Source organism: Anopheles cruzii, chromosome 3 (assembly GCF_943734635.1).
Source record: "Anopheles cruzii chromosome 3, idAnoCruzAS_RS32_06, whole genome shotgun sequence".
Classification (NCBI taxonomy): Eukaryota; Metazoa; Arthropoda; class Insecta; order Diptera; family Culicidae; genus Anopheles; species Anopheles cruzii.
In genome coordinates, this window is record NC_069145.1 from 51,673,506 (window position 1) to 51,701,074 (window position 27,569).

Genomic DNA, 27,569 nt, shown 5'->3' on the forward strand with positions numbered 1-27,569 from the left:
CTTTCCATTTATCTCCACTACATTCTCAAAAATACTGCTTTTTCTCCCGGCTACATCTCTTTCATTCCAATAGGTGAAAATGAGGAAAATCCGGATATTTTACGTTGATAGGATATGTAGCTAGGGTCCTATCAAAAATCCCTGATACATATCGATAAAATTGTCCCGACCTTGCTCCTTTAAGCACCCTCTTTCGTTTGAATCTAACTGCTCTTCCGGGTTCTTCACAGCATGATTTACTTGGCTTAGAACGAATGTTCCGTTCTCTCTATATCCCTCTCTCTTGTTTTGTTTTCTTTCTATCTCTCTTTTTTTTTTCTCTCTATCTCTCCGGTTTTGTTTTCCTTCTATTTATCTTTTTCAATCTCCTTTGTTCTTTCATTTAAAGCTGCGACTGTTCTAGTCTCGGCTCCCATTTTCATATTTAAGTGTCTCTATGACTTACTATCTAGTTGATTGTTCTAACCTTTGTCGTATCTTTGCTGTCTATCTTTTTCCTTCGCCTCCGTTTGTGACTTCTTGAAGTTCCCTATTCGTAATATTTTTTTAAGCGATTGTTATGAATCCTTTCGAATTTGTTACCATTCTTCACGATAGTAGTTTGCTCGGTTGGTAAGTCCACTACTAAGTAGGGTCCCCGCCAAGTGTTTTGTAGCTTGGCTCCCACGCCCATTGGGTTGGCCTGGATCAAGACTTGTTCTCCCCACATCGGCTGCCATTCTTTCGTATTCTTATCGTACACTTCCTTCCGTTTTTCCTTGGATTTGATCAAATTCTCTTTAGCTACTGAGTGGATATTTTTAAATATGGCTTTCATTTCCTGCGCATAATCGCGATACGTGGGGTCACTACTGCTGCCCTGGTAAATGGTAGCGGGAATCCTTGGTTCCCGTCCAAATAAAAGCTCGTACGGAGTATATCCTGTCGAGGAGTTTACGGTCGTATTATATTCAAAGCAAAAATATGGAGTTTGCTGGTCCCAGATTTGTGCATTGCCTCCAACGAATTGTCTCAAATAGATTTTCAGTTCCCTATTGGCTCTTTCTACCAGATTGGCCTGTGGGTGGTATGCGCTTGTGTTTATTTTCTTGATCTTCAAAATCTTGCAAATGTTTTTCATAACCTGGCCCATGAAATTCGCGCCTTGGTCGGTTACCAATTCCTTTGGTGTTCCGTACTGACAGATGTAATTCTCGACAAACGTTCTCGCAACCGTGTTAGCCTCTTGGTTTTCCATTGCGGCCACTGTCAGGTGCCTCGTTAAATCGTCCTGCATCACTAATCCGTATCGATTTCCCTGTTCAGATTCGGGCAAGACCACAATATCCAGGTAGACCTTCTCCAATGGCTCGACTGATGTCGTAGTAATTTTCATGGGAACTTTGGTGTATTTACAAATTTTGTTTCGTTGGCAAGAATCGCATTTACGAACATAACTTTCGATGTCCTTTCTCATGTCCTTCCAGTGGTAAATATTTTCGATCCTCTTTTTCAGGCGTTTTGCTCCCACGTGCCCTCCTAAAGGTGCGTCGTGAAATTCACGCAACACCGTGTCAATCTCATCTCCTGATATTTCGATCCTTTTCCTGCCTGCATTGAAAACCTTAAATGAAACTCCATGTTTGTTTCCCAAAAACTGTAGCATTTGCAATATTTCGAGCTGCCTAATCTCTCTGAAAGAGATGACGTCGATTTCGCCGCTTAATCTTTCCTTTTCGGAATACGTTAACAATACTTGATTAAAACGGTTAAAGAAAGTTTCAGCTTTCGTCAAGGAGTTGCTCTTCCCTTCTAGAATTAATCCGTATATTCTGCTCGAGGGAATTTTAACAATGTTGTCTATTGTAAAATCTTTGAGCCCGTGCGGAATGTCTTCCAGCGTGGATAGTTCGGTGAAGGATGTTCTGCTGTTTAAGATTACTATTTTCGGAGAATCGGCATTAGTGTTTTCTACTGAAGTGAATTTTAGATCCTTTACTGTTATATTATTGCAATTAAGGTCTGTCTGGAATTCGGTGTATAACTGTGCGAATCTATATTGATTGGCTGTGTCGTTCTTATCGTTCTGCGTATCTATTTTCATGAGATTGTCGAGATGATTTCCGGTATTGGCCTTAACTGCCTGCTTGCTACTATTGGTGGTAATGGGTGTTTGTTTTATGATATTTTGATTATCCTGCATTCTTTTCTGGTGTCTTGTGGTGATGGCTACTATTTTTTTCTCTGGCTCGTGATCGCTTCCCTTCGATACTTTGTCTTCGGCTTGCTCGGCTTCGGTTGGCATGCGTGACAAAAAGTCCGCCACAATATTCTCTTTCCCTTGTTTGTAACGGATGTCTAATTCTGTCCCCTGTAATTTCAATCTTAGTCTTGTGAGCACAGGTGAGCTTTCCTTTAACCTCCAAAGAGATACAAGGGGTCTATGGTCGGTATAAACTATAAACTTCTGACCATATATGTAATGCTTAAAATATGCGACGGCCCAAACAATGGCTAGTAACTCCTTTTCGATCGTGTGATAACGAGTTTCGGCTCCATTCAACGACCTGCTGGCGAACGCTATAGGTCGGTCTACTGTTTTCTCATTTGAAAGCACCGCTCCAATGGCAAATTTACTGGCGTCGGTAGTCAATACAAATCTGTCTCGATGGTTTGGCCTCACTAATATTGGTTCTGAGATTAGAGCCTTCCGCAACGTGTTGAACGCGTCATTGCACTCGGACGACCAATTGAATTTAATGTCCTTCTTCAACAAATCGTTTAGAGGCTTACGGATCCTTGCGATACCTGGGATGAATTTCCCATAGAAGTTAGTCGCGCCTAAGAACGAACGTACTCCCTTGATGTTTGTTGGTGGGCTCATATTCTCAATGCTTTTGACATTGTCTTTGGCGGGCCTTACTCCCTGTTGGTTGATTATGTGGCCTAGGTATTTGATCTCTTCCTTCAGTATTTGGCATTTCTTTGGCTCAAGCTTTAAATTGTACTTGCGAAGCCCTCTGAGCACTTTCTCAAAATGTTCGTTATGTTCATTGATTGTCCTTCCAAAGATGACAATATCGTCTAAGTATACTACTGCTCTCACACCTTTGATTTCGTATAGAACGGTGTTCATTAAACGCTGGAATGTCGACGGACTGTTTCTTAAGCCCATCGGCATCGCGCGGAAGTGATAGTGACCGGTAGGCGTTGAAAACGCTGTCTTCGCAGCATCCTTTGGGGATATCGGGATCTGGTAGAATCCTGATTTCAAATCCAACGTGGAGAAGTATTTGCTATCTCCCAACGTGTCTATGATTTCGTTTATTAAAGGGATTGGGTAAACGAAGGGTTTCGTGACCTCATTCAAAGCTCGGAAGTCTACTACAATTCGATATCTTTTCTTCCCATTATCGTCCAGCTTCTTGGGTATGCATAGGACGGGGGCGTTGTACGGGCTTGTACTAGGTTCGATAATTCCTTGTTCCAACATTTCGTCTATTTGTTCTTGTAAATGAATTTTTGTTACCTCCGGGAAACGATATTGCCTCTTGTAGATAGGCACATTTGTTGATGTTTCAATCTCATGGACAGCTGCCTTAGTCTGAGTGAGTTTGTCTCCTTCCATAAAGAAAACATCGTTAAACCTACGCAGTGTGTTTGCCCATTCGTTGTTAGCCGGTTCCAACTGCAAAATTTTAAGCAATTCCTTTTCCCTTTCGTAACCTTGTAGCCTTTTTATCTGCTTATATTCAACAATGTCGCAATCCAGGTCACTGTCTAAATCTGTTTTGCCCTGATAAGCGTCGTTCGGCATTTCTTCCAAATGTTCCATTCCTAACATTTCGTTATCAAATCTCCCCTCTCTTTCGTCTACTGCAATTCCAATGCGTTTGCTCTGATTTCTCTCTCCCAGAATTTTGCGCTCATCGCATCTAAATTGTCTCCTTGGCAAGCAAGTTATTTTCATTAACCCTTCCTTCAGGTGAATTTCCGCTCCTTGCTGCTGCAGGAACTCTAGACCTAAAATTCCTGGTATTAATAAATCCTTAATTACGTAAAACCTAACTAAGAAATTACTCCCTTCAATTATCAATTGAAGCTCGCACGATCCCATTGTAGTTATAGTATTATTGCCTATGCCTGTAATTTCTGCTTGATCGCGACAGTCTATTACACGTACACCTATACTGTTGGCCTCGTCCCACCTAAGTAAATTAACTGTGGCGCCAGTATCAATGTAGTATCTCGTTTTTCTTCTAGTGTTTTCTTGCGTTGCTAATGTAACGTATACCATTTCATCCTGGCTGCTTTCTAACCGTACTAACTTTTCATTGATACCTCTTGCAGTTTGTTTCTCTTGTCTGCTTGTTTTATTAACCATGTATATTTTCGCTTGCGTTCTTTTTCCCGTGTACTGTGCGTCCTTGATTCTACGGCCACAATTGCCTTCGTACCTGTGTCTATACCTCTCTTCACCGTCCATTTCGCGGTCATCATTTCTTGGGTTGTTTGAATTACTAGCGTTTCTTCGCCAGCCTTCGTTCCTTGGTGGGTATCCTTTTTCCCTTCCTTCGTGGGTTTCTTTTTGTGGCCTATAGCCTCTTTGCCTATCTATCAGTGCCCACCTTCGATTTTGTAGATGTAGTCGAGGAGCATTACTTTTATCAAACATCTGTCGGCGATTACCTATACGCAGGGCCCTAAGCCTTTCTTCAATCTTTTCTTCCTGAATAATATTTCTGTAATCGTCTTCTAATTGTTTTAACATTTCTACTAGTTCTAACTCTTTGTAATTTCTGGCTAGTCGTTTAAGTATGCCACTGTTTAATCCTCCAGTAAAGTGGAGTCTCAAATGCTGTTGCGCGTACGATTTTCGGTCTCCATTGGTTCTTTCATAATCTTTAATATAATTATAGAGATCGATTGTTCTCTTCCTGTAGCTTTGGAATGACTCATTTTCCCCTTGTTCGAGAATCTCAATTTCTAACATGACTTCGTCCAGTCGCATATCTCTACCGAATTCGTGGGTTAAATTTTCCTTGACTTCCTGCCAGCTCTTCGCCTTTATTCTTGAGTAAGCTGTCGCCGCGGGTCCTCTCAATTTTGCTGCTACTGTTCTAATTAGTGCGTCTTGCGAATCCTCCGGAATGAGAGATGCTATGTAGTTACCCTGATCTACTAAAATTTGCACCTCCTGATGATCTCCTGCGAACTCGGGTAGCAGGTTCATTGCCATTTTAATTATGTTTGTCGGAGTCATTTTAATTTCTTTATGCTCTTTTGGTTTCAATGTTATGTTAATATTTTTACCCGGAGGTTACTTTAAAAAGACTCGGTATTATATCAATGTTTTTCCTCAATTTCCTGAACACGTGTATGAGTACACAATAATTACTTTAAAAAAAGTCTAACCATTCTTCACGCAATATTGCTTGTCTCGCATGTCACTTCATTATTCAAACTTTGGCACCTTACTCACAGGATTGCTGCCTCCAAACTGCGTTCTCCAAGATCGGTGGCTGGTCCTCTGTTGCACGATCGATGGCTGTTCTCAAACTGTAATTTCCAGATCGATAGCTGGTCCATGGTCGATGGCTGCTCCTATGATGCCCGTGCCGAGCGAAACTTCCAAACTCCTTCCTCTGTTTAGGTGGCGTCGATCTCAGTCGTTCTTCCTTCTAGGCTGCTTCGTTCGTCCTTCGAAATTATATCTTCGATCCACTGCGTTTCTCCATTCTACTGCTTCTCCACTATCACTGGATTAACTTCTACTATCACATTCACTATACTTGCACTGTCATTTTTGTCTTTTTTTTGTGGAATTTTGGTCGCTTCCCACCGGGAATTCCAAAATCCTGGGTATTCATAATCCGAACACCGCTGTCACCAGTTGCACGGACCTACCTTGCGGTCTAAGGATCCTGCAAAGCTTTCCAATGTGGAAAACACTTACTTCTTCTCACGATCGGGCGGACTGACGAACCTAAGACTTAAATGATGTTACTCGTCGAAGGTTTCAGCTTAACAATCAGCACGCGACGACGTTCCGTCGACTTTATTACATATATATATCTTACAGAGATTTTTGGTCGCACACCCCCTTCCTCAGTACACGCGTGTCTTATTAATGCTATCTTACTCCCTCATGCTTTCTCCGAAGAACTTTCCCTTGGTACGTTTTCCGGGTCCGGGCCTCCGGGCCTCACTTTGACTTGACCTAGTTGTGTTTACGTGCCGTGGTTCCAAGGGCGTCCCGTTGTGCTTAGCTCACTCCAATCTACCTGCCATCTGTCAAGGTCGCGTTCTCTGCTTTCGCGCCGTCGCAGTTGGCGCGATCGCTGACCCATGCCGTAACGGTTCTTCCTATTTGGATGCGTAGTCCGGTTGTATCATTTCCCCGTCGCAAGGTCGCGGTTGTTTTTTTTGTTGACCGTCGCTCCCTCTGTCGCCCGGCGGTGCCGGTTCGCCCCTGTGCTACTACTTGTGCTGCGGTTGCAGTTTTCGGCATGTGGCTCGCTTGAGGGCGCGCGCCGAGTTGCGCCGCGCGCTCGGCCATACTTCCGTCTCACTCAGTCTCTCAGTCCGTCGCATGGGGCCGTTCTTGAGTCAAGTGTCCTCCCTTTAGCTGTGTCATCAGTATGTCGTCATTGTTGTGCTTAGCGGCTGCAAGCGTCCGCTGGTACACACATTGGGGTAGGTTTGCTCTGTGCTTCAGTCCCGTTCCGTGGTTGGAGTTCCGCCGACAGAGACGGTGATGCATTTCGGTAACGGTGGTCTTGGCGATCGGTGATCGTTCTCGGGTTTGGGAGCTCCGTAGGCTCCTGGGCGCTACATCCGCTTCTACTCTTCGAGCTGGAGAATACTATTGGCACAAGAGTATACTCCAGTGGATTGCCGGTGTCACTTGGGTGCGCTAGTTTATTGTTGGCACTTACGGGATGAGACAATGGATTTTGCACGGGCTGGGCTCTGCACATTGTTAACACCCTGTAACTCACAAACGAATAGAACAAACCAAGAACAATGAAAAAAAATTTTAAAGTGTAAAGTATCAGCTTTAAAACGAGCCTAAACTTGAAACTGTACGATAAATATCGATCACTTCACTTCACAAGATATCGATCACTAAAGGCATCTAGCGAAAAAATAATGGATTACTTTTTAGCCAACCTGATAGATTCGTACGTCCGATACCGTTGAGTGTCACAAATAAACTGTTTTAAGTAATCTTCGATTGTGCGGAGAAAACTGGTCAATGAATACTTGATGATATTCGTTAACGCTGCTCGACCGTGCTGCTCGACGATGCTGCTCGACTGCTCGATATCATTATGACGAGGTCGCTACATGCTCAACCTATTCGAGGTTTTAATGCTTGCTTTTTCCCCCCCTTTTCTAGCAGCCACCGGAACGGGAGACATTCACCGCAAATCGCCCCGGAGTACCCGGAAGGGCACGAAAGATCGGAAAACGAGCGAAACGTCAACGGACAGTAGCGACGAAAAGCCTCCACAACCGGCGACCGGCAACGGTGGTACGACCGTGTGCATCAAGTCGCAGATCGATGCGAAATCGGACGAGAAGCAAATCGTCGGAAGCACACTGATCGCGACCACTCCCGTTACACCTAGCGTTCCGGTAACACGCCCGAACGAAACCGCCTCACTGGCTGACAAATCGAAGGAGAAATCCCTGGTCGTCAAATCCCTGGTCGACGAAGCAAAGGCACCGACGGAATACGTTGGCAACACTGCTGGCACCCACCACCAACAGCAAGCCGCCCCTCAGACGCTGATCGATCCAAAGACCGGCGAGATGGCGGTGGTGCGCCACAACAAGGAAAGTGGTCAGTACGTAACGATGCCACCGAATGCACCGCAGCCGCTGAAGAAGGTTATTGCCGCCGCCGCAGCCGCCGAGCAGCTCAAGGGCAGCTCCTCACCGACCCCGTCCGCGGCGACGCTGCTGATCGGCAGCAGCCCATCTCCCGGTGGCAATCGAACTCCAACACCGAGTTCCTCGACGGTAGCCACGGCCGGCACCACCACCAAGACAGTGGTGGTTGCAGCGGCTACTTCTGCAGTTCCTCCTGGTGGTGGTGTCGGTGGAATGGTCGTTCAACAACCGTCCGCCATGAAACCTCATCCACTGAAGGCGCACGTCCTGAACTCACAGCAAGTTCTGCAGCAACAGCCCCAGATTGTGATTAAACCTGGCGGCCAACAACAGCCTGGAATCATTACGTCACAGCAACAGCAATCCTTCGTCACCAGTTGCCCAATAGTTCATGCGTCGGCAGGCGGACCATCGAGCAAGTCAACGCTTCACCCCACAACGACGACGACCGTTTCTATGGCTACGCCCCACAAGATGGCCCCCATCATAACGACTGCCTTAGGCCAGCAACAACATCCACAATCGCCACAAATAATCATTCAGAATGCAATGCAACCCTCTACGATGGTGATCGGAAGCAAACCTCAGCAACAACAACAACAGACAACGATCGTCGGTGGCAAGTCTGTTGTAGGGCAGGGCAACACGGGCATCCAGTTGCATCCACACCAACCGGGCACCGGCAACCTGTTGATCAACATTCCGTCAAACATGCATCCGGCCACGGCTGTGCAAATGTCACCCCGGCTTCAGCAGCAACAGCTGGTGATCACCAGCGCAAAACCGGCGCAACCTTTGCAACAAACGGCGGCATCGGCGCAGATTCTGCACAAACAATCGCCAGCTTCGCTTGGTTCCAGTGCGACCGGAACTCCGCAGCAGATAATCATACACCGTGGCAAGGCGGGCGATGTGTCCGTTGGACCACCGCTCCACCAGCAGCTTCCGGCCGGCTATGCGACGGTGCTGCAAAGTGGTGGCAAAATCATGCAGCAAGTGCCGGGAGGAGTGCCGGGTGGACCGGTACTCGGTAACACGATGGTATCACAGCAGCAGCAGCAGCAACAGCCACAGCAGCAGCAGCCACAAATCATTGGTAAACATCCGGCGATTCAAATAGCCACCAACGCCAGCAGCCTTCCGGTGCACTATCAAACCGGAGGCGGAGTAGGAAGTGGACCGCAAGCAGGACCGACCACGATCGTCCACAAGGGCTCCATCACGACGGTACAGCACAAGCTACCACATGGCCAGCAACAGCAACAGCACAAGCTGATCAACGATGTCGGTGGTTCGCCCGTGTCGCTGCATATGGTCGGTGCCAAAGGGCAGCCGATCATACATCAGGTCCCGTCGGTCGGTGGAAAGATCTTGCAGGTGCAGGCCGCACCATCAGCCACCCAGACACTGAGCCAGCAAATGACATCGGCAGCACCAAGCCCTCCCGGTCAGCAACAACCTCCCCAGCCAGTGAGTCTCACTAAACTTGCGAACCATCATGGCTCCACGCCTTCGTCACCATCGGCGGTGGTAACGGCACAGCAACATCAGCAACAGCAACCTTCGAAGGGCGTTTCTCCGCATCTACACCAAGCTCCCCAGATCCTGACCGGAGCCGTGGCTAGCCCACCGCTCAAACAGTCGCATCTGCAGGGTCAGCAACCTATTGTGACGGGTAAGTGTCCTCGACCCGCTTCTCTTTCGAGCATTGTTTGACCCGATTTTACTCTTCCTCTCCGCGCAGGTGCGAGCAGTACGCGTGTTGCGTTGCCCACGATGAGCCCCCAGGGACAACAGTCCACAGGCCACTTGGTGGTTGGTGGACCTCAGGTCCCCGGTCTTCAGCGGCACATTCTCTCACAGCAGGGTGCCGCCGTGTATGAAGCTACCTCCAACTTGGTAAGTAGATTCGCTCTCGGCGGCGTCGAAGAGTGTCTATAATCGATTCTTTTTAATACGTTTTGTGTCCATCGCCCTCCAATCTTACTCTCCAATTTTGGACGCTGCTCCGCTTTTGCTAACAACTACTAACACTCGTTCCACGATATTGCGCGCGACCGTTCGCTTTGGTTCGCTAGCGCGGCGAACTGACGGGATACCTAGGCCGTGGGCAGAGTCCCCCACCGGCACACCAGCAAATGTCACCAATAACACCGGTTCATGTACGACATTCTTTGACATCATTTCTTCACCGTTTTTTTTATTTTATTTGTACTTTAATGTGTTTTCGATTCAAGTGTTTTCTTCCAAAACAATCAAAACATGAAGTCTTATGTTCTCTCTCCCTCTCTCTGTCTCTCCAGGGCCCCGATGGTGGATTCCGTGGCGGAATGCCGAGGGACTACGTGAAGTACATGTACCGTAGCAACATTCCTATCCCAAGGTATGGCACGTGGCAACACCATCACCGATTAACGGTGGCCGGCAATGGGCAATACAAAAACTGCGATGGTGGTTCTATCGACCTTTCTGTTGTATCCCTCAGCAGGTCGCCTATACGAGAGCTGTCGGAGATGGAAGAAACGGTAGCCGCTAGCCCGCCGTTAGAACTACGACGGCCCGCCAGTGGTCCGCGTACGACGGCCGTACCACTCAGCCTGCAAAGCCCAGGTGACCGTGTGACGGGTAAGTAACGAACGATGCTGATGTTGTGCTTCTAAAGATCCGTTTTCTTCCGAACTGCAAATTAGTTTCGTGGGAAAACAAACTCACCTTCGTTTTGATAACAAAATACTTACCTACATCGCTGACGTTCGATCTCCTTTCAGATTCTCCCCAAGGAGCTCAGGTGTACATGGGCAGCGCAAGAATACCACATCCATACCCGGAATCCCTGAACGCACGGTACTACGAACCTTCGTTAAGTGGACCGACGGGAGGATCGCGTGCGATCAGTGCCGAACCACCACCAGCCCATCGGCCGCACAATCTGTCCACTTCGGCGGTATACGCTTCCGGTACTCCGTACTCAGTAACACCCAGCCCCACACCTCCACCATCGGCTTCGCCGGCCTCAACGATGTTGCAGATGCAGCGCGAACGTGAACAGCAACAGCAACAGCAACAGAGCGGTGTCGTGCAGTCGTCGGTAGCCACCGGCGGACCGCCACGCCTAATCGGGGACCGTGCCTCGGTTATACCGGGAGGAGCGATCGTCGGCGGAGGAGGACCACAGGCACCGGGAGGTAGCAGCTACTACTTCCGTAGCGAAGTCGAGCACGACTTAACCGACCAACAACAACAACAACTTCATCCAGTTGCCCTAGGTCACGGCGCGTCGGTTGTTCCTTCCAATCCGTTGCCGGCGCACACCGGGGGAGGCAGCGGTCTCATTCAAGTGATGACACCACAGTCCATGAGCATTGGCCGGAGCGGCAACGTGCAGGTTAATACTGCACCGCCGACGATTGGTGGAACCCCGGCGGCGATACCGGTGGCGGTTGGACCGGTGCAGACAGATTCGCTAGAAGCGCTTCTGCAGCGCTATCCGGTGATGTGGCAGGGATTGTTGGCACTGAAGAACGATCAGGCCGCCGTGCAAATGCACTTCGTGTACGGTAATCCCAACGTAGCTGGCAGTTCGCTGCCGAGCAATAGTGACGGCACGACGCCACCGTTGCGCATCGCCCAGCGTATGCGGCTCGAGCCGGCGCAGATTGATGGTGTTGCTAGAAAGATGCAGGTAGGTCGCAAGTTCTATGTATACTTCGCAGAATACTCCCATCGTACACTGTCATGTGTGTGAAAAGATGAAACACATAGATATTGTTAAATTTATTCACTCTCGAGTAAGCGACAAACTAAAAACCTTTTTTGTAGAACCTCTTTTATTACACCGTAATGTGATAGTAGAAGGAGGAGGAGCTCAAAAATTATAAGTCTTTCTTTCTCCACTATCTGTCGCGAACTGCCCGTTTCTCGCTTTTCCATCTTCTCTAAGGATACTAGATGTGCGTGCATCGTTCTAGCTATAGTTTGTAGTAAGTCCGCCAGATGCGCTGGTGCCGGCGGCTAGGACGTATCATGATATTCATTTTTACGCAACAAATATTTTAGATTAAACACATAGATATCTTTCAATGCAACCCGGGGCAAAGATTTGAGTTTTTCTAGATCGTTTCTACCAACCTTTTGATTTAGTTAAACATTTTCAAACATCGCAATTCGCTCTCCTTTTTAATTTCAGATGGTCAACGAACATTGTATGTTGCTGGCATTGCCGTGTGGTCGCGATCGCATGGATGTACTGCAGCAACAAAACAATTTGCAGACCGGATTCATAACTTACCTGCAGCAGAAGCAAGCGGCCGGTATTGTCAACATTGCTGCTCCCGGTAGTGCCCAGGCCGCGTATGTCGTGCATATCTTCCCGTCCTGTGAATTTGCTAACGAAAACCTAGCCCGCATTGCACCGGACCTCATGCATCGGGTGGCAAACATACAGTACCTGCTGATAGTGATCGCTACCGTGTAGGCGAGTAAATTGGTTTGTTGCTAGTGACCGAGTCTGGCTGGCAGAGGGTGGTAACAATGCGCATTGACAATAATGAAATCGTAGTCGAGAGCAATACGACGCGCACCCAACAACGCGTCCAACAACGCTGAATTGAATCGCTGAGTCGCCGGAAGAGCAAACAACTGGTTAAGGAAAAAGTGAACGACACACATTATTTATTCAAAAATATGTTTCACGCCGCGCCTGTCATTTGAAAAATGGTTTTATGAGGCTTCCGTGGCGGGCATCGAAAAATGGAACCCAAACTATTAAATTAAAGCACGGTACGCCTAAACATCATGATGGTGAGTTTGAGCAAATTGCTAATTGAGTTGATAAATGTTTGGTTTTAAGTCTAGTAAAAGTTTATGATATGCCACTTACAGTATAATTTTTCACATTTCATCAGAAATTAAGCCCAGCCCCGTCACATTGTCACATGTTGGAATGAAAACTTCGATAATGCATCTTTTATACTCAATATTACTCTTCCGGTTTAATTACAGCACTGAAAAGAAAATGTAATACTAACATAAAATCAGGTCAATATTATGCGTGACAATTCAGAACATATATTATACTTTTACTATTCTGAAATGCATTTATCATCGATTCAATTTTCTTCAATAAGACACAACGTAATGCTGCAAACAGTCAATAAAAATAAAATGATGAATACTGTGATTTACTAAAATTTCACAAGTATTGCCTTTTGTTGTAAAGGGGGAATGAATTAGAAGGCAAAGCAACGCATATTTAAAGAGGAGCCCAAGCGTTTAACAACCAAACCATTCACCGTTGCGATGATTATTTCCGGTTTCGGCAGTTTCACAATTTTAAAACATGTACTCTTGTGGGCAAGATACATGCATCAACACTCTGTTGTGCTAAACTCTACTGTGTCCGTAAGCGTGTCCGATCAGTGGCGAGAAAACGGCAAACGAAGGAGGTCACGCTCCTGTACATTGAGTTTTAAACACTCTTGTGAAACAAAGAGCGCATTCAATGCGCAATGTTATTGACTGTCGCTTCTCTTGTAAATGTTGGTTTTAAAATATAACTGCAAATGCGTGCAAAAACAGCAAAATACAAAGCAAACCACCAATGGCTGTAGAATGATAGAAAAGCAATCGATCCCATCGTGTGTAAGTGTTGCGCCGTTGCAATGGTGGTAAGGAAAGACGAACGTCTTGACAGTAACTAGAATCATCGCGAACATAATCCCCCGTTGAGCCGTGAGCTGTTACTGTGGAAGGACTAAGTTTTAACTCTGGCTATACAATTCCGCAAACAAAACATTACTAGTTATCAACCGAAACGAGACGAGACGAGAAAGAATACTACTACAATACACTACACTACTAGAACGAAGCAGTGCTGTACTGTGATTTCGGAAAGTCTGCCTGCACCCGCGCGCAAAATACAGTCCAGGTTCATTCGGGGCTCATGTTCGGTCATTGCGTGAAAATAAAAGCATGTCACATCCGGCACTCAGCTACAGTATAAGAAAACAGATGCTGTAAAAATTATGTGCGCAAATCGTAAATGCATTGGTAGAGTCCTAGTGTTTAAGGTTCCCAATATAATGATGTTGTGTATCGTTAGATTGTGAGAAGTAGCGGAAGTAAAAGCGACCGAGTGAGAGATGGAAATAAGACGAGAGAAAGAGAAAAGAACAGTGGCGTCAAACTGATCGTGCGATCCTTATCGCTCGTAGGAACGGTAGTGGAAGCTTGTCCACGAACTTGAAAATATTAGTAATATGATTATATATATATATATACAGATATACATACAGATATGATATAAACTACTAAAGCAGTACGGTCAGATTTAAAACACATGTTCAATAATACATAGATACATGATTATTATTATACGTGGTTAAGCAGATTCATACTAATGAATAAAACATGCCACACGCAGTGCGCAGTAAAGTGTGGTGATATCTGCTAGAAGAGAACTGAGTGTAGGTTCAAAATTGCGTAAATATTTGCTAATGATAACTGATAGATTGTAGGCCTTAGGTAAGAAGAAAATTGCGGCGTTAACGCAAAATGCACGCATAACAATAAACTGTTATGGAGCGATCGATACAATTACACCTCTTTATAAGTTTCCAGGTACACTTGTAGTAATTGTTTTGTTCTATTACCACGCAAGTGCACACTATATCATCCTATTTTCTTCTTGTACTGTAGTACTCTTGTTATTATTTTTCTTTGTTTTCGCGTAAATGGCAGGCCCTTTTATAAGGTCAAACTGTGTACATATTAAACCTTAAGAAAACGAGATAAATAAAATAAAAACACACAAAATAAAGTAATAGTAGTAACTACTATAGTATGGCGTGTGATATTGGTGCTGGTACACACTTATCGGCTGAAAGAAAGTTGATATGGATATGAAAACAATGTTGGATCACAGCGAAAAGAACAATGCAAGCTGTGCTGGTGAACTGGAACGCTGTTTCATTTTTTCGAGACGAAGTTGGTGTTTTTAGTGAATAAAGCAAAATGCAAATTTATCCCCAAGACACAGTCTTGCAGTCCATGGTACCGGAAGCAAGCCCAGAGGCACATGTACACGAAAGGTCCGTTCTGTTCGCATCGCTAACAAAAATCAACATGTATACAAACACAAATGTGACTAATACTTTAACGAACATTAACAATCATGCTACTCAAATTTGCCAGAAGCAACCGGTAGGGGTTAACGATGGTGAAGGAGCATTGTTGACGAACATTATTCCAAACTAGATTTTGGAGTTATCGATTACTTAGGCAGTGCAATGGATGATTGTCCATAGCCAGCTTTGGTCTTTTTAAATACCTTTTTCTTTCCGACTGTGTGGATTACGTCGTATCCATGACTAATCCACGGTATAGCACGTAGAGTCCTTGGACATTGGTTGAAGAAGCACTTAACCAATAATCATGCAACTGGTTAATATTGACTTCTACCAATAAGCCGTGCGTGTTTCGCACATCTTAACAACCAACAATTGTATCCAGTTGGGGATTATATTTTTCTTCGTTTAAAAACACTCTCAGGTATCAGGAACATCTTGTCAATGTTATATTTTTTAACTTACCCAAATGACAATGAAGATGAACGTTTCTTTGTAGTCAATGTGGAAGGAAGGCGGGCGGTATTTTAGATAGCAAAATTATCACAACTATATGTACTACTGCGACAATGTCCAAAGAATGCCAGCGAATAGGATTCTCGCTGATTCAAAAGATGTTTATTTTCTCGATTATCCTACGTTGTACTCGCATGCATTCCTTTTTAACACGACTAGAGTGGTGATGATGAGCTTTGTAAGTTCAGTGTAAAGTGAAGCACAATGTTTTGAGAGTCTTACGTAACTTCACTGAGCATTTCAACTAACTATATTATTTTTGCAAGCATGTTCAAGCAGCAGCAAGCGCAAGTAAAGAAGAAGCTTACAAAAGTGAAAGAGAGCATGATTCTTTAAAAATATGAAAGTTCCTTTAACGCGACGTTAAGGGTGCTTTCAGTTTTTGGAAGCAAAACTCCGACATCCAACGACAAAATTAGTAAAAACCATAATGCATCCCGTAATAAATGCCACGAGTGTTACAAATGAAAACAGACATTCGAAAAGCCATATTTGAATGAGTGTTTCGAATTTCAAAAACGAAAACTATAATACCCAACCCCAAAGGTTGGCGATGTGGCAAAGAAAAACGAACATGGCACACATACCCGACACACACCACACATAAAAACTCGTCTTCAACCGTAGAGCATGAAATAATAAAATTACTAACTAATTGTGATCATTAAAAATAAAAGAAAATATGTACCTTTGCTTGTACATAATGTAAATAGACCGATAAACAGGAAATAGAAGTATCCGACGCAAGAGCATCGCATAATCGCAGAACGCATCGTCTAATGCGTTGGGAGAGGTTGACAAACACCCTCGAAATAGGATGCTGTATGAACAGCAAAGAATAAATGGTGGAAATACAAAAACAACCGATTGATTATTAATTAATTATATAGACTATAAGGTAATTGAAGAAAATAAAACTAATACATTCAAAAATACTATCCTGCTGGACACACATTTTGGTTGATGACAAATACACGAATACACGAAGCCTACAAATCTAGGGAATCGATCCGATGGATAGTAGTGTGGATTATTAGGGAAAAGCCACGAACGCATTTCTTGTTCCTCTTAGAATATGGGGGTCACATATTCTCTGACATAACTTTCTGCGAGCACGCAACCCTGATGCAATACGTTTTCCCGATTGCTGCAGAGAGTTTTTGTTTTGAGTTCTGCCGCGTTTTCGTTCGTGAGACCAACCGACCATACGGAGTAGCAAAATCAATAATGTCCAGAACTTTTAAGGTATCTTCGGTTGCGATTGAGTGCGACGAGGAAACGACACAATAGAATGACGCTTTCAGTTGTCCAGCGTCAATTGACGATGCGGTTTCAGTATACAACCATAAAAGTAAAATACCAAGAACCTAGTAAGAACATATCAGTTTACCGTAAAATGTGCCAGTTAAAAGGTTTGTTACAGCTCCTGCTGCTATCATCAAACCTTTGTTGGTTTTCGCAAGAAGTAAGTGCTAACACAGTTCAAATTTACTTTCAAACTATTTCTGAGCCTTTTTTTGTTTTCTTGGAATGTTGCAGGTCCACGCGGCAACATTTAAAGTTACTTCGCAGGTGTACATGGACGTTTCCATTGATGGCGAAATGATCGGTAGAGTTTTAATTGGAATGTTTGGTGAAGAGGCACCGAAGACGGTGGCGAATTTCCGAAAACTTTGTACCGATCATGTAGATGGGTTTTCGTACCGAGGAAGCCGATTTCATCGGGTGATCCCCAAGTTCATGATTCAGGGTATGCTTCAGGTTTGCGCCACGTTTTCGACTTTGCACAACAACATGAATTGATGCATATTTTGTAGGAGGTGATGTCGTTTCGGGTGATGGTCACGGAGCCATTAGCATCTACGGCAAGTACTTTGATGATGAAAATCTCAACATCAACCATTCCTGCTCGGGCTTGATAGCGATGGCCAATCGTGGTACAAACACCAATGGTTGCCAGTTTTACATCACCACCATGCCGGCCCCTTGGTTAGACGGAAAACACACCGTATTTGGCAAGGTTTTGGATGGGCAGGGTGTAGTACATAAAGTGGAACAGGTTAAAACAGACACAGATGACTACCCGGTGCAGCAGGTTATCATCGAAGACTGTGGCGACCATCCAATGAAGGCAGAGTTTACCGTTTCCGACGACCCGTACGAGTAAGAGCCTTTTTTGGCCTGTTTTTGTGCTATATCCGAAGGAAAATGATTATTTTCTTTCTTTTACATTTCACCAGTCTGTGGGCGTGGATCAAGGCTGCTTACTTGCCGCTGGGAATGTCTTTTTCTATCCTAGCCTTCTTCCAGTACATCATCCGAAAGCTGGATGGGTACACAACTCGAGAAATGTTACGCAACGAAGAAATCGTCGTCAAGGCACCATTAAAAGCCGACTAAGCTGTATCTTTCTAGCAAAGGTGCGACCGAATACCATTTTTTAATAAACAAAATACGAAAAATCAAATCAAGAAAACCAAAATACAGCAGTAGGCGTTTTATTGCTTTATGGCAGTCATAACGATGCATCGTTACGTTTTGCAATCACAGAAACATGTTGTGGAAAATTGGAAGAAACACTGTGTTTGTCTGCCTTGGCATTGTGCGTTTTGGTTAAAAAGCAAAAAATAGAACGTACCAAGAGTACTAATCGGTCACAGTGGTCGACGAAATGGCTTTTAAAGCTTTTTAGCTACGGGGAGGAGCTATAAGGCCGTAGAATTTTCCACTGCAATTTCGAAGCAGTGTTTGAGTAAAATAGTTTCGGAAACCTGTGCTGTTATCTTCAAGGTGCTCAGAAGTGAATATTTAAAGGTAAGTAAACAATGTTATTATTTCTGAAGAGATTTATTATGCGTATTAATTTGGTCTAAATGTTGAAAAATATGTTCCTGCCTCAGATGGGACGCGCTTGACATGTTTACTCTTTGAGTATTTGTTGTTAGCAACCCCAATTGTGCTTCATATAATACATCAGATATTAATTTCTGAGCAAAAACGTTTTGCTCGGCACTAATGCCTCTTAACTTGTTGGCTACATGTTTCCCGAACGTCGAGAAATCATCATCAGTTTCGAACCATTGGATCTTGTTCACTATAAGTTTCAATACTTCGTTCGTAGTTTCGTCATTCGTTTCTCTCTTCCTCTTCCGAGACGTAGAACTTGGCTTCGAAGCAGACCTGCACGGTGGTGTTGACATCTCAGATGAAAAGCTATCCTGAGTATTAAAGTTTTCATCTTGAATATCCTCTAGGTGTTCCTAAAAATATGAACCGATATGAAATGTCAGTCATTTTCATTAGGTTTTGATTGTGCAGTTTCGTTATTATATTTGATTTAATTTTTATATTTTCAGTTCGCCAAAAGTGAAGACGAGTGGCTGGAAATTGCCCGAGAATTTGAGAGAAGATGGCAATTCCCGCATTGCCTAGGCTCTATCGACGGAAAACATATAAGAATTGTTCCACCGAAGGGAAGTGGTTCCTTCTAGTACAATTATAAACACACCCACAATGTTGTTCTTATGGAAATAGCTAATGCAAACTATGAATTCGTTTACTGCGACGTGGGAAAAAACGGCCGAATCTCGGATGGAAGAGAGATGAAAAACACTATGTTTTATGAAAAATTAATCAAAACTAAGTTGAAAATTTTACAATCTAGCTCGATTGAAGGAACGGACCGATTGTTACCCTATGTTTTCATTGGGGATGAAGCATTTGCCATGCGTCGTGAACTGATCAAGCCATACCGGCGGGAGACATTAACAAGGGAACGGCGGATTTTTAATTACCGCCTGTGTTGAAAACACGTTTGGCATTTTAGCCTCTAGATTTCGAATATTCCATACCAGTATTAATTTGAGTCTCGATAATATTGAGACTGTAGTTCTTGCATGTACCGCTTTACATAACTTTTTGCGTAGAAAATCACCGCAAACGTACATCCCTCAGGAGAGTATGGACCGGGAAAATAATGTTGAGCATACTGTTGAACTAGGGGAAAGATGTAACGCTGACTTATTGCACGACCTTGAGCGTGGAACAAGAGGACAGATTTTCAATGATGCCAAAGTGGTCAGAGATCAATTCAAAGAGTATTTTAGCAATGAGGGGGCTGTTTCATGGCAAGATCAGTTTATAACATTAAATAATTGATGCGATGAATAAAATGAAAGAAAAATCTGTATGAAATGTAAAACTGTATTTTAAAAAACTAGTGCAAGTTTAAACTGTTAAGTTTATTTTCTTACCTGTTCCTCGGAGTCGGAGTTTTCCATCGTGTTTTTAGAGACCCTCGGAGCATCTTGATCCCGCAGAAAATGCAGCATATCATAATACCAAAAGCATGGCTTGAATATCTGATCTGCTGCAGATCCTGATGGTGCTGAGTTCTTCGCTCTCTCCGATTCGGTGCGGTACACTGTCTTTAAGAAATCAATTTTTTCCTCCACGATTTCCCTGGTGCATCGATCGGTGGGGTCGATTCCCTTATATAATGTAACTAAAGCATCGTATGCCTCCGCCTTTTTATTGCGATCACTATAGTCTTTATGGTTTACTTGCCAAAGACATGGCAGAGTTTCGAGAAGGGTTAAAAATTTGCTTAAAATCTCGCGCCGTTGATAAAGAAGGTTTGCCATATTGAATGACGCAGAATGATCAACAGGCGTCCAAAACCAAAATATCAACATGTCAAACCGCCATCAACACACGCACACATGTCTATCCATCATCAGCACACGCACACATGTATGGAGATTGGTCCAAAATTAGATGCATTAGATTTTTTTGATCTGAAACTATGGTCGTAAACGGGCAAAAATCGGTACAATTTCCACACGTTACGATTTGTCTGTGGCGATGCGATAGCACAGTCCAAAGTATCAGTCAAATCGTAACGTGTGGACCGGGTTTAAAACCATTTCGTTTGTTTTTCGTTTGAAAGAAAATCAAATAAGACACGAGTAGCCGTTGAACTGATAGTTTAAACTGAAAGTTCGAAAATTTTCGCAGTGTTTCCTTTGACACCAAGGGCATTTCGAACATCTATTTCGCCACGCGCGAAAGCCAGAGCAGGCGGAACGGCGAAGGGTTTTCGAAAAGTGGCACGACGTAGACGTTTCGATATTGTTTGACAAATTGCACGCTGTGGTGGTGTGCGTTCTATTCGTGCAATAGAGAGTCGATTCTCAAAAGTGTTTTCTTTTCGTGCATTCTATAAAAACACGGTCAAAACATGTCCAATTTAATGATGAATGGTAAATAAATGAACCATCGCTGTGCGCTTATTGCATCTGTTTGTTTACATCTAGTACGGTTCTTTCGCAGGTCTGCTTCAATCGCGGCATCCTATGATCGCGTTTCGCCGGTTCCGCGGCAAGATAAACATTCAGCGGCCAAGGCAACCACATTATGAAAGAGCTCGGGTGCTCGAGATCGTCAAACCGTTCTACAAGAAACCGGAATTCAATGCACCGTGCCTAGAGGCTCAACGAACAATTGAACACAAAAAGACAGACAATCCCTATGAAGTTATAATTGCGCGTGAAGCCCGCAACTGGTTCGAGCAAAGTCGCCTCGTTGCCTTTCTGCACATCAATTCGTTCCGGCAAGAAGACATGTTCAAAATGCAGGTTGCGTTGCACCGGCACAACGTGACGGTGAAGGTGTACGGCAAGTCAATCATCCACAAAGCGGTCCTAGGGACAAAGTTCGAGGCAATACTACCACTATTCGCGGCGAAAACTGCCCTCGTATTCGGTTCGGACGAAAGGAAAATTACCCAGCTGCTGAGTGTGCTGAAAAAAACGCCGCAAGTCGTGTTGCTAGCCGGTATCGTCGAGGGACGGTTTCTCAGCCGAAATGAATTTGTAGCGTACGCTGGCATGCCCGATCTGACGACTGTTCGGGCCCAGCTGGCGGCGGTTTTGCAGGGTGCCGGTGGTAAACTCGTCGGCGATCTACAGTGTCACCAGCGGCAACTGGTGCAACTTTTGGAAACATACACCAGAAGTGATGAAAATAGGCCCCCGAGCGCCGGGTCAGCCAGTGATAAAGAGACCAGCTGAACCATAGTGAATTCCATTTTGGATGGCCGTAGTACTGCATCGGAAAAATAATTATGCGAATTGTAATACCAGTTTTAATGTGTTCTTTGACGTAGTAATTATCATCCATAAATTAATGACTTAGCATCAAAGGTCCCTACATATTCCACGATATTCATGATTTTATGGGAGATCCTCACTGCTATGCGCGAACGCAAAGCAGTACATATTCGAGACCAATAGCTGAGTTTTTTTTAACTTAAATCCTTTATTTGTAGGTCAGTCATCCTTCGTAGCGTTTCGACGCCATTGTCTTCGTAATATTCGCACTAGGAAAACTGGTGATCGAACTACGACGGTAGTGATGTGATGATGATAGTGATGATTAGTCGACCCATGATTCTCGTACAATTATCCTACTTTCCGTCCCAGGAAAGGATGCCGGCCATTTTTGACCGCCGGCTTAGGCGGAGAATTTCGTTCGAAAATTGTTCGCCAAGTGCGTCAGTGCTTCCGCCGCATCGATTTCGTCCTTCTGATGGCCCACCAGTACGATGCTTTCCGTTGTCGTCACAGATGTAGCCACCACCGGTGTCTGACACGAAGGTCCGAATGACGCTATACCACCACCGGCCAAGTCACAGTGCATTTTGGTTGCTGGCTGTTTGCTGCGAGTAAGTAGATTCGTTGCGCCACCTTTAAAACCAAACTCTAATGTCTCGTCAAACCGGGAACCAGGTAGCACTTACCCAGACTTGTCCCAATCCCCAATGTAGTTGTGCTTGGAAGGCGTAAACTTGGCGGTACTTTCGAGCCACTTCGATAGCGATGGTGGTGGCCCCCGTATTTCGTTCGTATCACAGCCTAATCGCCCGTCAGCGCTCAGCAATCCCGGTGATGTTGTGCTCTGTGGAAAATGTTCATCCGCAGCCGGATGGTGATGATGGCGGTGAAGGTGGTGGTGGTGATGGTGATGGTGGAAGCCTCGTTGGAACGGAATTGTTGCCATGATGACTGAAAGACCGCTGCCGTCGGTAGCATTCGGTGGTTTGCTGTGTGCTGGTTCAAGCTCCCCGAGATCACGTAGATACTTTTCCATGATGCTGCTCTTGTATTTACTCGACCGGATCTGTCCGTTAGGAAGTGCAGATGAGATCACCGGAGGGGGTGTCATCGGTGGTGACAGACTAGCGGGTGGAGCGAGAAAGAGAGTAGCACTTCCTCCTGCGTCGTGGACGTGATCGTACGCCCCAAATGCCGTCGCTCCCGTCGCTAAAATCAGCGGTTCCAGCCTGACGCTACTTTCTTGTCCATATTTATCGGCAATCTGTTTCACCTGCAAATGAATGAATGTTACTCATTTTTTGTTCCTGCTACGAAGTTCCCCTGCACCGTACGGATTACTTTGTAACATCTTGTGTCCTCCGGAATGCCAAATACCGTTTCGTAGTTGCGCGGAGTGTAGCAATGATCGAAGCAAAACGTCGTAGCAGGATAGCTGTCGCGAAGCATACCATCGTAGGGTGGATTCTCCTCCGCACGTTCCCCTCCGCCCATCTCCGGATGTCTCAGGTAGTCGGCATACTTCCGTCCATTGCTATTACTGTTGCTATTGTTATTGCGACACGAACTAATGTTATTGTTAACCGTAGGATGACCGTGAACGAATCCATCGTATTTGCTTCTACCGTGGCTGGTCGCAAACTTCACATACGCCATGGCGCTACCTGCCGTCTCATGATGCCGACCACCACCGGCGGCAAGCACGTGGTGTTCCGGTGGGGGACTATTGCGAAACGAATCTTGCGAATCGTCACCTTCGCCCGCGCTCCAAATGCTGTCGCTTGAGCAAATGCTAAACTGCTCCACGTTACCGCGCGCGTTCGTGTTGTAGTGGCGGATGAGATTGCCCCACGTTTTTCGTACCGGATCGTTGCCAGAGTTTTTCAGCTTCCGGCGCCAGTTGGCGAACCAATTGCAAATTTGCGTGTACGTCAGGCCAGTCTCAACTGCCAGCAGTTTCTTCTCTTCCCGGTTCGGGTACGGATTTTCCCTTCGTCGAACCAACCAGTCCTTGAGCAAACGCTTGATTTCCGGCGTAAACAGTCGCTTGACGGGTCGATGCGTGTCACCCGGTGACCAAGCTTTTCTGAAAAGGGGCCAAACGGCACAGAAACGTATTGTTTTAAAAGCGACTTCCAGTTACACATTTGGTAGTAAAGGTTAACAAAAAAAACAGAGGATCCAAAAAAACACGTGCAGAGCTTGTTAGGTTACTGCGTAGGGCGGGGTTCGCAAAGCATCTGTTTACTTGCAAGAACGTCCAATGTTCCGCATTCAAACAGTTGCATAGATAGCCTACATACCAACGCACTCGTGTCACATGTAGTTCACAATGACCTAGACTTTTGAGAAAAAGGGATGGCGTGTGCGATTCTATTTCAAACAAAATTAAAATTCTATCACATATCGTGTGAGTGCTTTGTCCTCTTCTATCTGCCATTGCTCTCTTTTACCGATCGCGGGCAAAAAAAAACGTCAACGAAGATCGAGATCGAGCATCATGAGATTATTAGTACAGTAAGTGTGAAATTAAACTCTTAGCGTGCGTGCGTGTTTTTAGCCTGAAGCGCCATGTGGATGATACATGAAAATATGTACTCGAAGATCGGGACATGGGATTAGAAGTATAAAAACCATTCTCACTTTTCGCCCAAATGCGCACAACATTATCAACACACTTTCGTCATAACGAACCTACTACGCTTACGATTTCGCACTGGCCGCGATGGTTTGTCCATTTTTGTCTTTTAGTGTTCTTTTTTCGAGCAAGTCCTGTGCTTGCACTCGCACAGTGGCCGCTGCTGCTTTAACTTTAAGGACCGGTGCCGGAAGGTGTTCCGGGTTCTGCGAGGGTTCACTTGCTGTCTTTCGATTGTAAGAAAAGGAAGAAATGGAACGAAAACATAAGTTCATGGTCTGCTGTACACTGCTAGTGTTTTCGGAAGCGCACACTCCATCTCAAAATTGCATTATTTTGGGCAAGAAGGACACCTTTGGTTCCAACGGTCATACTCCATTGGCACTGAAAACGGTATTTTTAGCATAAAAGAACCTTTTGTGTGTGGTGCAACTTTATGCTTTTCTATTTTCGCTATCACAAAATCGTTCATGTTTTCGAATTTATAGTACATTACTTCTTTGTCATCGATTTTAAGAAAGAAACTGTTGGCCTATAGTTATATAGAAAATCCTTTTTCCAACAAACAGCGAACCACTTCTGATGACATAACGATATGACGAACGAAGTAAAAGCCCATCAATAACTGCATGTTTTCACAATCACAATGTTTGTGGGGACTACTTCGCTAAATGATCATCACGGATCTAAAGGATCTTCGTTTCAAACTCCAATTCTTGAGAACTATCCCAGAGGTGAGGGCTGGGCACAAAACAGCAGATAAATTTGACCACAAATCGACTTTCATACACACATCTACTAGTACACCTAATACTACTACTATATATATTTATATCCTCCATCCTCTAGTTCGCTGGGAAAAAGAAAACATGATCGGTCGTATGGTGTGGTTTATTTTTGTTTTAAGGATAAAGACACATTTCCCCGCCGTCACTGGTGAAGGTATATCCTCGGAAGCCTGGCCTCGCGGGCCTCTTCGGCCGAGAAAACATTACATCGACAGGCTCGAACGACCTGTGATTCAAGATTTCTCTTTCATTTCTGTTGCTATCTATCACTTCACCACCTTGCACTACATTGGGTTTTCTTTGTTATTTCCGTCCCGCGAAGACAACCGCCCGAAACGGAAAATCGACATGGTGCCGCTAATTGTCTCACCCGAAAATCGCGATTCATTGTAGGATTCATTGTTACGGCATTAGAACTGCGCAAAGGCATGCTGCCTGTTGGAAGCCGAGCCTGTTTGAAGTGGACACCAGCAAGGAAGGTAATTTTAAAAAGTAACAACACAGGAGAACCAAACGATTCTTATTTTTAGCCCATCGTCGTCGTGCGCATCAAAACCGTGGCACAAGAAGGTACGCGGTACGAAAAAACATGATCTTGTAAAAGGCCACATGCGCAAAAAGGACGCGCTTATTTTCGCGATGTTTCACTGCTGCTTCAAGCATTGTTACGCACGTTGGAAAATGGACGAAACTTTAGGAAAAACAAAGAAAAACTAACGAATCCTGACGAATCACGTCACTAGTGCGCTCGATAGTTTTCATTTGCGTCGTTGTCCTGATGGTGGTTGAAAAATAGAAAACATTCCTTTTTCGGGCGAAACGAGGTTTAGTTTTCGTGAATCGCTTGCTAAACAGAGCACCTCACACTAACACTACGCTGCTACGGTTGTTCTCAAGCGGAACATGATAAAAATAGTCGTTCCCACATTTATCCTCCTCCGACCACCATTGGCTGTCCTTTGAGCATCACAAATCTGGAGTTACGACAGCAGCTTCCACTAAAACCTGATCCGTGGCCGATCTCTGGAGTAGTTCGCGGTTTGCGTTGAACTTCAAAATTGATTGATTAGTCTATTTGCACGTACCGACGCAGCCACACTGGGAGCAGGACAACGGCACGTTTGGAACGGAGCGGAATCGACCACGGGCACAGGAGCGATGGAAGAAAAGATCACAGACGTGTGTGAAGCTGTTCACGATCGTGGATTATCTGAACAGTTTCTGACGGCCAGCTGGTCACCAAAAAAAAACAGAGCGGTACACACCATCTTCGATCACAAATATCTCTGCCAAGAGAATTCGCGCCTCCCTCGGCAGCGGCCACTTGTTTGCTGATGCTCCCGCGTAGACTGCTCCTCGCGTGTTCGTGTTAGTTCGCTACAAAACATGATGTTATGACCAGTGGTGCTTTCAAACGATATTTCCGATCCGCGTGGTGTCTTGGGAAGCCGCTTAAATGGTCAGCTGTTCGTCCCATACCACGAACCGATCGTCAGTACACTCCGAAGAATGTCGAGAGATAGAGAGAAAAAATGGTAAGAGAAATAAGGAGAGTGAGATTGATAGAGAGAAATTCTAAGGTTGAGTTTGCAGCTGAAAGTGAGAGTCTCAAGGAAAAGCGACCGAACAAAGATGGTGCGCAGAGCTACTACTAATCCCATCATCCGCTTGAAATCGGTTAGAACCTTAACCATGATGCGGCAGTCATTAGGATCGGCCGACTCTGGTGAGAAGGACTTTCTTCTTTGTAGCACATCGGCCACACGGAAAGTAGAAATGTTTGAACTTGCAACACTTGTTGGGCACATGCGCAAACGTGCACTAAACGGTAAGAAGAGAAAAAGTGATTCGCGGTTCAGTGAAGGCATCTCCCAAAACGGACCTTCATGTGGTAGGTAGCACTTAGACTCGAAGGATGTGCATTGAATCAGGAGGGCGGTTAGTAACCTAAACTAAAGAACAGTAATCGTTCCACCGTTCAACGCAAATTTGTATAAATTATTTGTCGTCTTCCTCAAAACCGTTTTCTTTTTTGTAGGATGCTCCGGCAACTCCTTCTTTATCTTCGCACATGTGTTGGATAATGTTGCACCCACAGACTCCAAACATCGTTCACATGTGATTTGGTGCGTTCTCGAACCAGGGACACACAAACAAAACGTGTTTCGGGGACTCCACGATGCCCTGTAGACTGAATATTGCGGCGACGGAGGATGGGCAATGGGGATACTCACGCCGCCTGCTCAGCCAGGAAGATGATGTTGATAAGCCCATGCTTCCGGTGTAGCTAGCACAGAAAGTCTGTGATTGGGTGGCACGTTTAACATCCGTCCCAAGTATTTTGCCATGCCGCTGCTTGCGTCCAGTGGACCGACGTCAACTTCCGCGCAAATTCTCGCCGCCAGATCGAACACTCCCTGTTATCCACGATGAAGATCCCGAGTCACTCGGTCGACTCGATGTAGGATCACCAGAGGATGCTGGTAGCCTCTCACGCAGATTCTTGGAGATG

General features: G+C 45.0%; 4 protein-coding genes across 5 annotated transcripts in view; 3 read left to right on the forward strand and 1 right to left on the reverse strand.

Annotated features, from left to right (window-relative positions):
- Nucleotides 1–13,313, forward strand: part of LOC128270565 (protein split ends) — a 77,925-nt gene extending 64,612 nt beyond the window's left edge. The window contains exons 6-12 of the mRNA XM_053007976.1: nucleotides 7,382–9,553; nucleotides 9,623–9,777; nucleotides 9,957–10,040; nucleotides 10,182–10,261; nucleotides 10,364–10,503; nucleotides 10,647–11,560; nucleotides 12,065–13,313. Of these exons, the coding sequence (XP_052863936.1) occupies nucleotides 7,382–9,553; nucleotides 9,623–9,777; nucleotides 9,957–10,040; nucleotides 10,182–10,261; nucleotides 10,364–10,503; nucleotides 10,647–11,560; nucleotides 12,065–12,352 (3,833 nt within the window). The 3' untranslated portion in view covers nucleotides 12,353–13,313. The remainder of the gene's footprint in view (nucleotides 1–7,381; nucleotides 9,554–9,622; nucleotides 9,778–9,956; nucleotides 10,041–10,181; nucleotides 10,262–10,363; nucleotides 10,504–10,646; nucleotides 11,561–12,064) is intronic.
- Nucleotides 13,314–16,836: 3,523 nt separating this feature from the next.
- LOC128273197 (peptidyl-prolyl cis-trans isomerase, rhodopsin-specific isozyme) lies at nucleotides 16,837–17,979 on the forward strand. The gene is made up of 4 exons (XM_053011126.1): nucleotides 16,837–16,983; nucleotides 17,058–17,268; nucleotides 17,336–17,681; nucleotides 17,759–17,979. The coding sequence occupies exons 1-4, from the start codon at nucleotides 16,843–16,845 to the stop codon at nucleotides 17,916–17,918; spliced, it is 858 nt and encodes a 285-aa protein (XP_052867086.1). The 5' UTR covers nucleotides 16,837–16,842; the 3' UTR covers nucleotides 17,919–17,979.
- Nucleotides 17,980–20,669: 2,690 nt separating this feature from the next.
- LOC128273279 (39S ribosomal protein L10, mitochondrial) lies at nucleotides 20,670–21,652 on the forward strand. Its single transcript, XM_053011215.1, has 2 exons — nucleotides 20,670–20,779; nucleotides 20,850–21,652. Exons 1-2 carry the CDS (start codon nucleotides 20,758–20,760, stop codon nucleotides 21,587–21,589), a joined length of 762 nt encoding a protein of 253 aa, XP_052867175.1. The 5' UTR covers nucleotides 20,670–20,757; the 3' UTR covers nucleotides 21,590–21,652.
- Nucleotides 21,653–21,957: 305 nt separating this feature from the next.
- On the reverse strand, nucleotides 21,958–24,391 carry LOC128272519 (uncharacterized). 2 transcript variants are annotated; one of them, XM_053010342.1, is made up of 4 exons: nucleotides 24,326–24,391; nucleotides 22,973–23,717; nucleotides 22,318–22,904; nucleotides 21,958–22,236 (listed from the first exon to the last, which is right to left on the reverse strand). In XM_053010342.1, the coding sequence occupies exons 1-4, from the start codon at nucleotides 24,367–24,369 to the stop codon at nucleotides 22,032–22,034; spliced, it is 1,581 nt and encodes a 526-aa protein (XP_052866302.1). In that variant the 5' UTR covers nucleotides 24,370–24,391; the 3' UTR covers nucleotides 21,958–22,031. The 2 variants fall into 2 exon arrangements, with proteins under 2 accessions (XP_052866302.1, XP_052866303.1); XM_053010343.1 differs by having other exon boundaries at nucleotides 22,064–22,264.
- Nucleotides 24,392–27,569: the final 3,178 nt, after the last annotated feature.

Bases quoted from the DNA above. Each gene is read 5' to 3' on its own strand.
- LOC128273197 (XM_053011126.1), top strand. From the start codon at position 16,843: ATGCGGTTTCAGTATACAACCATAAAAGTAAAATACCAAGAACCTAGT. The intron at 17,269-17,335 runs GTATGCTTCAGG...CATATTTTGTAG, and splicing joins CCCCAAGTTCATGATTCAGG to GAGGTGATGTCGTTTCGGGT. The intron at 17,682-17,758 runs GTAAGAGCCTTT...ACATTTCACCAG, and splicing joins GTTTCCGACGACCCGTACGA to TCTGTGGGCGTGGATCAAGG.
- LOC128273279 (XM_053011215.1), top strand. From the start codon at position 20,758: ATGTCCAATTTAATGATGAATG. The intron at 20,780-20,849 runs GTAAATAAATGA...GTTCTTTCGCAG, and splicing joins GTCCAATTTAATGATGAATG to GTCTGCTTCAATCGCGGCAT.
- LOC128272519 (XM_053010342.1), bottom strand. From the start codon at position 24,369: ATGGACAAACCATCGCGGCCAGTGCGAAATCGTAAGCGTAGTAG. The intron at 22,905-22,972 runs GTAATCCGTACG...ATTCATTTGCAG, and splicing joins AGGACACAAGATGTTACAAA to GTGAAACAGATTGCCGATAA. The intron at 22,237-22,317 runs GTAAGTGCTACC...ACTTACTCGCAG, and splicing joins GGGGATTGGGACAAGTCTGG to CAAACAGCCAGCAACCAAAA.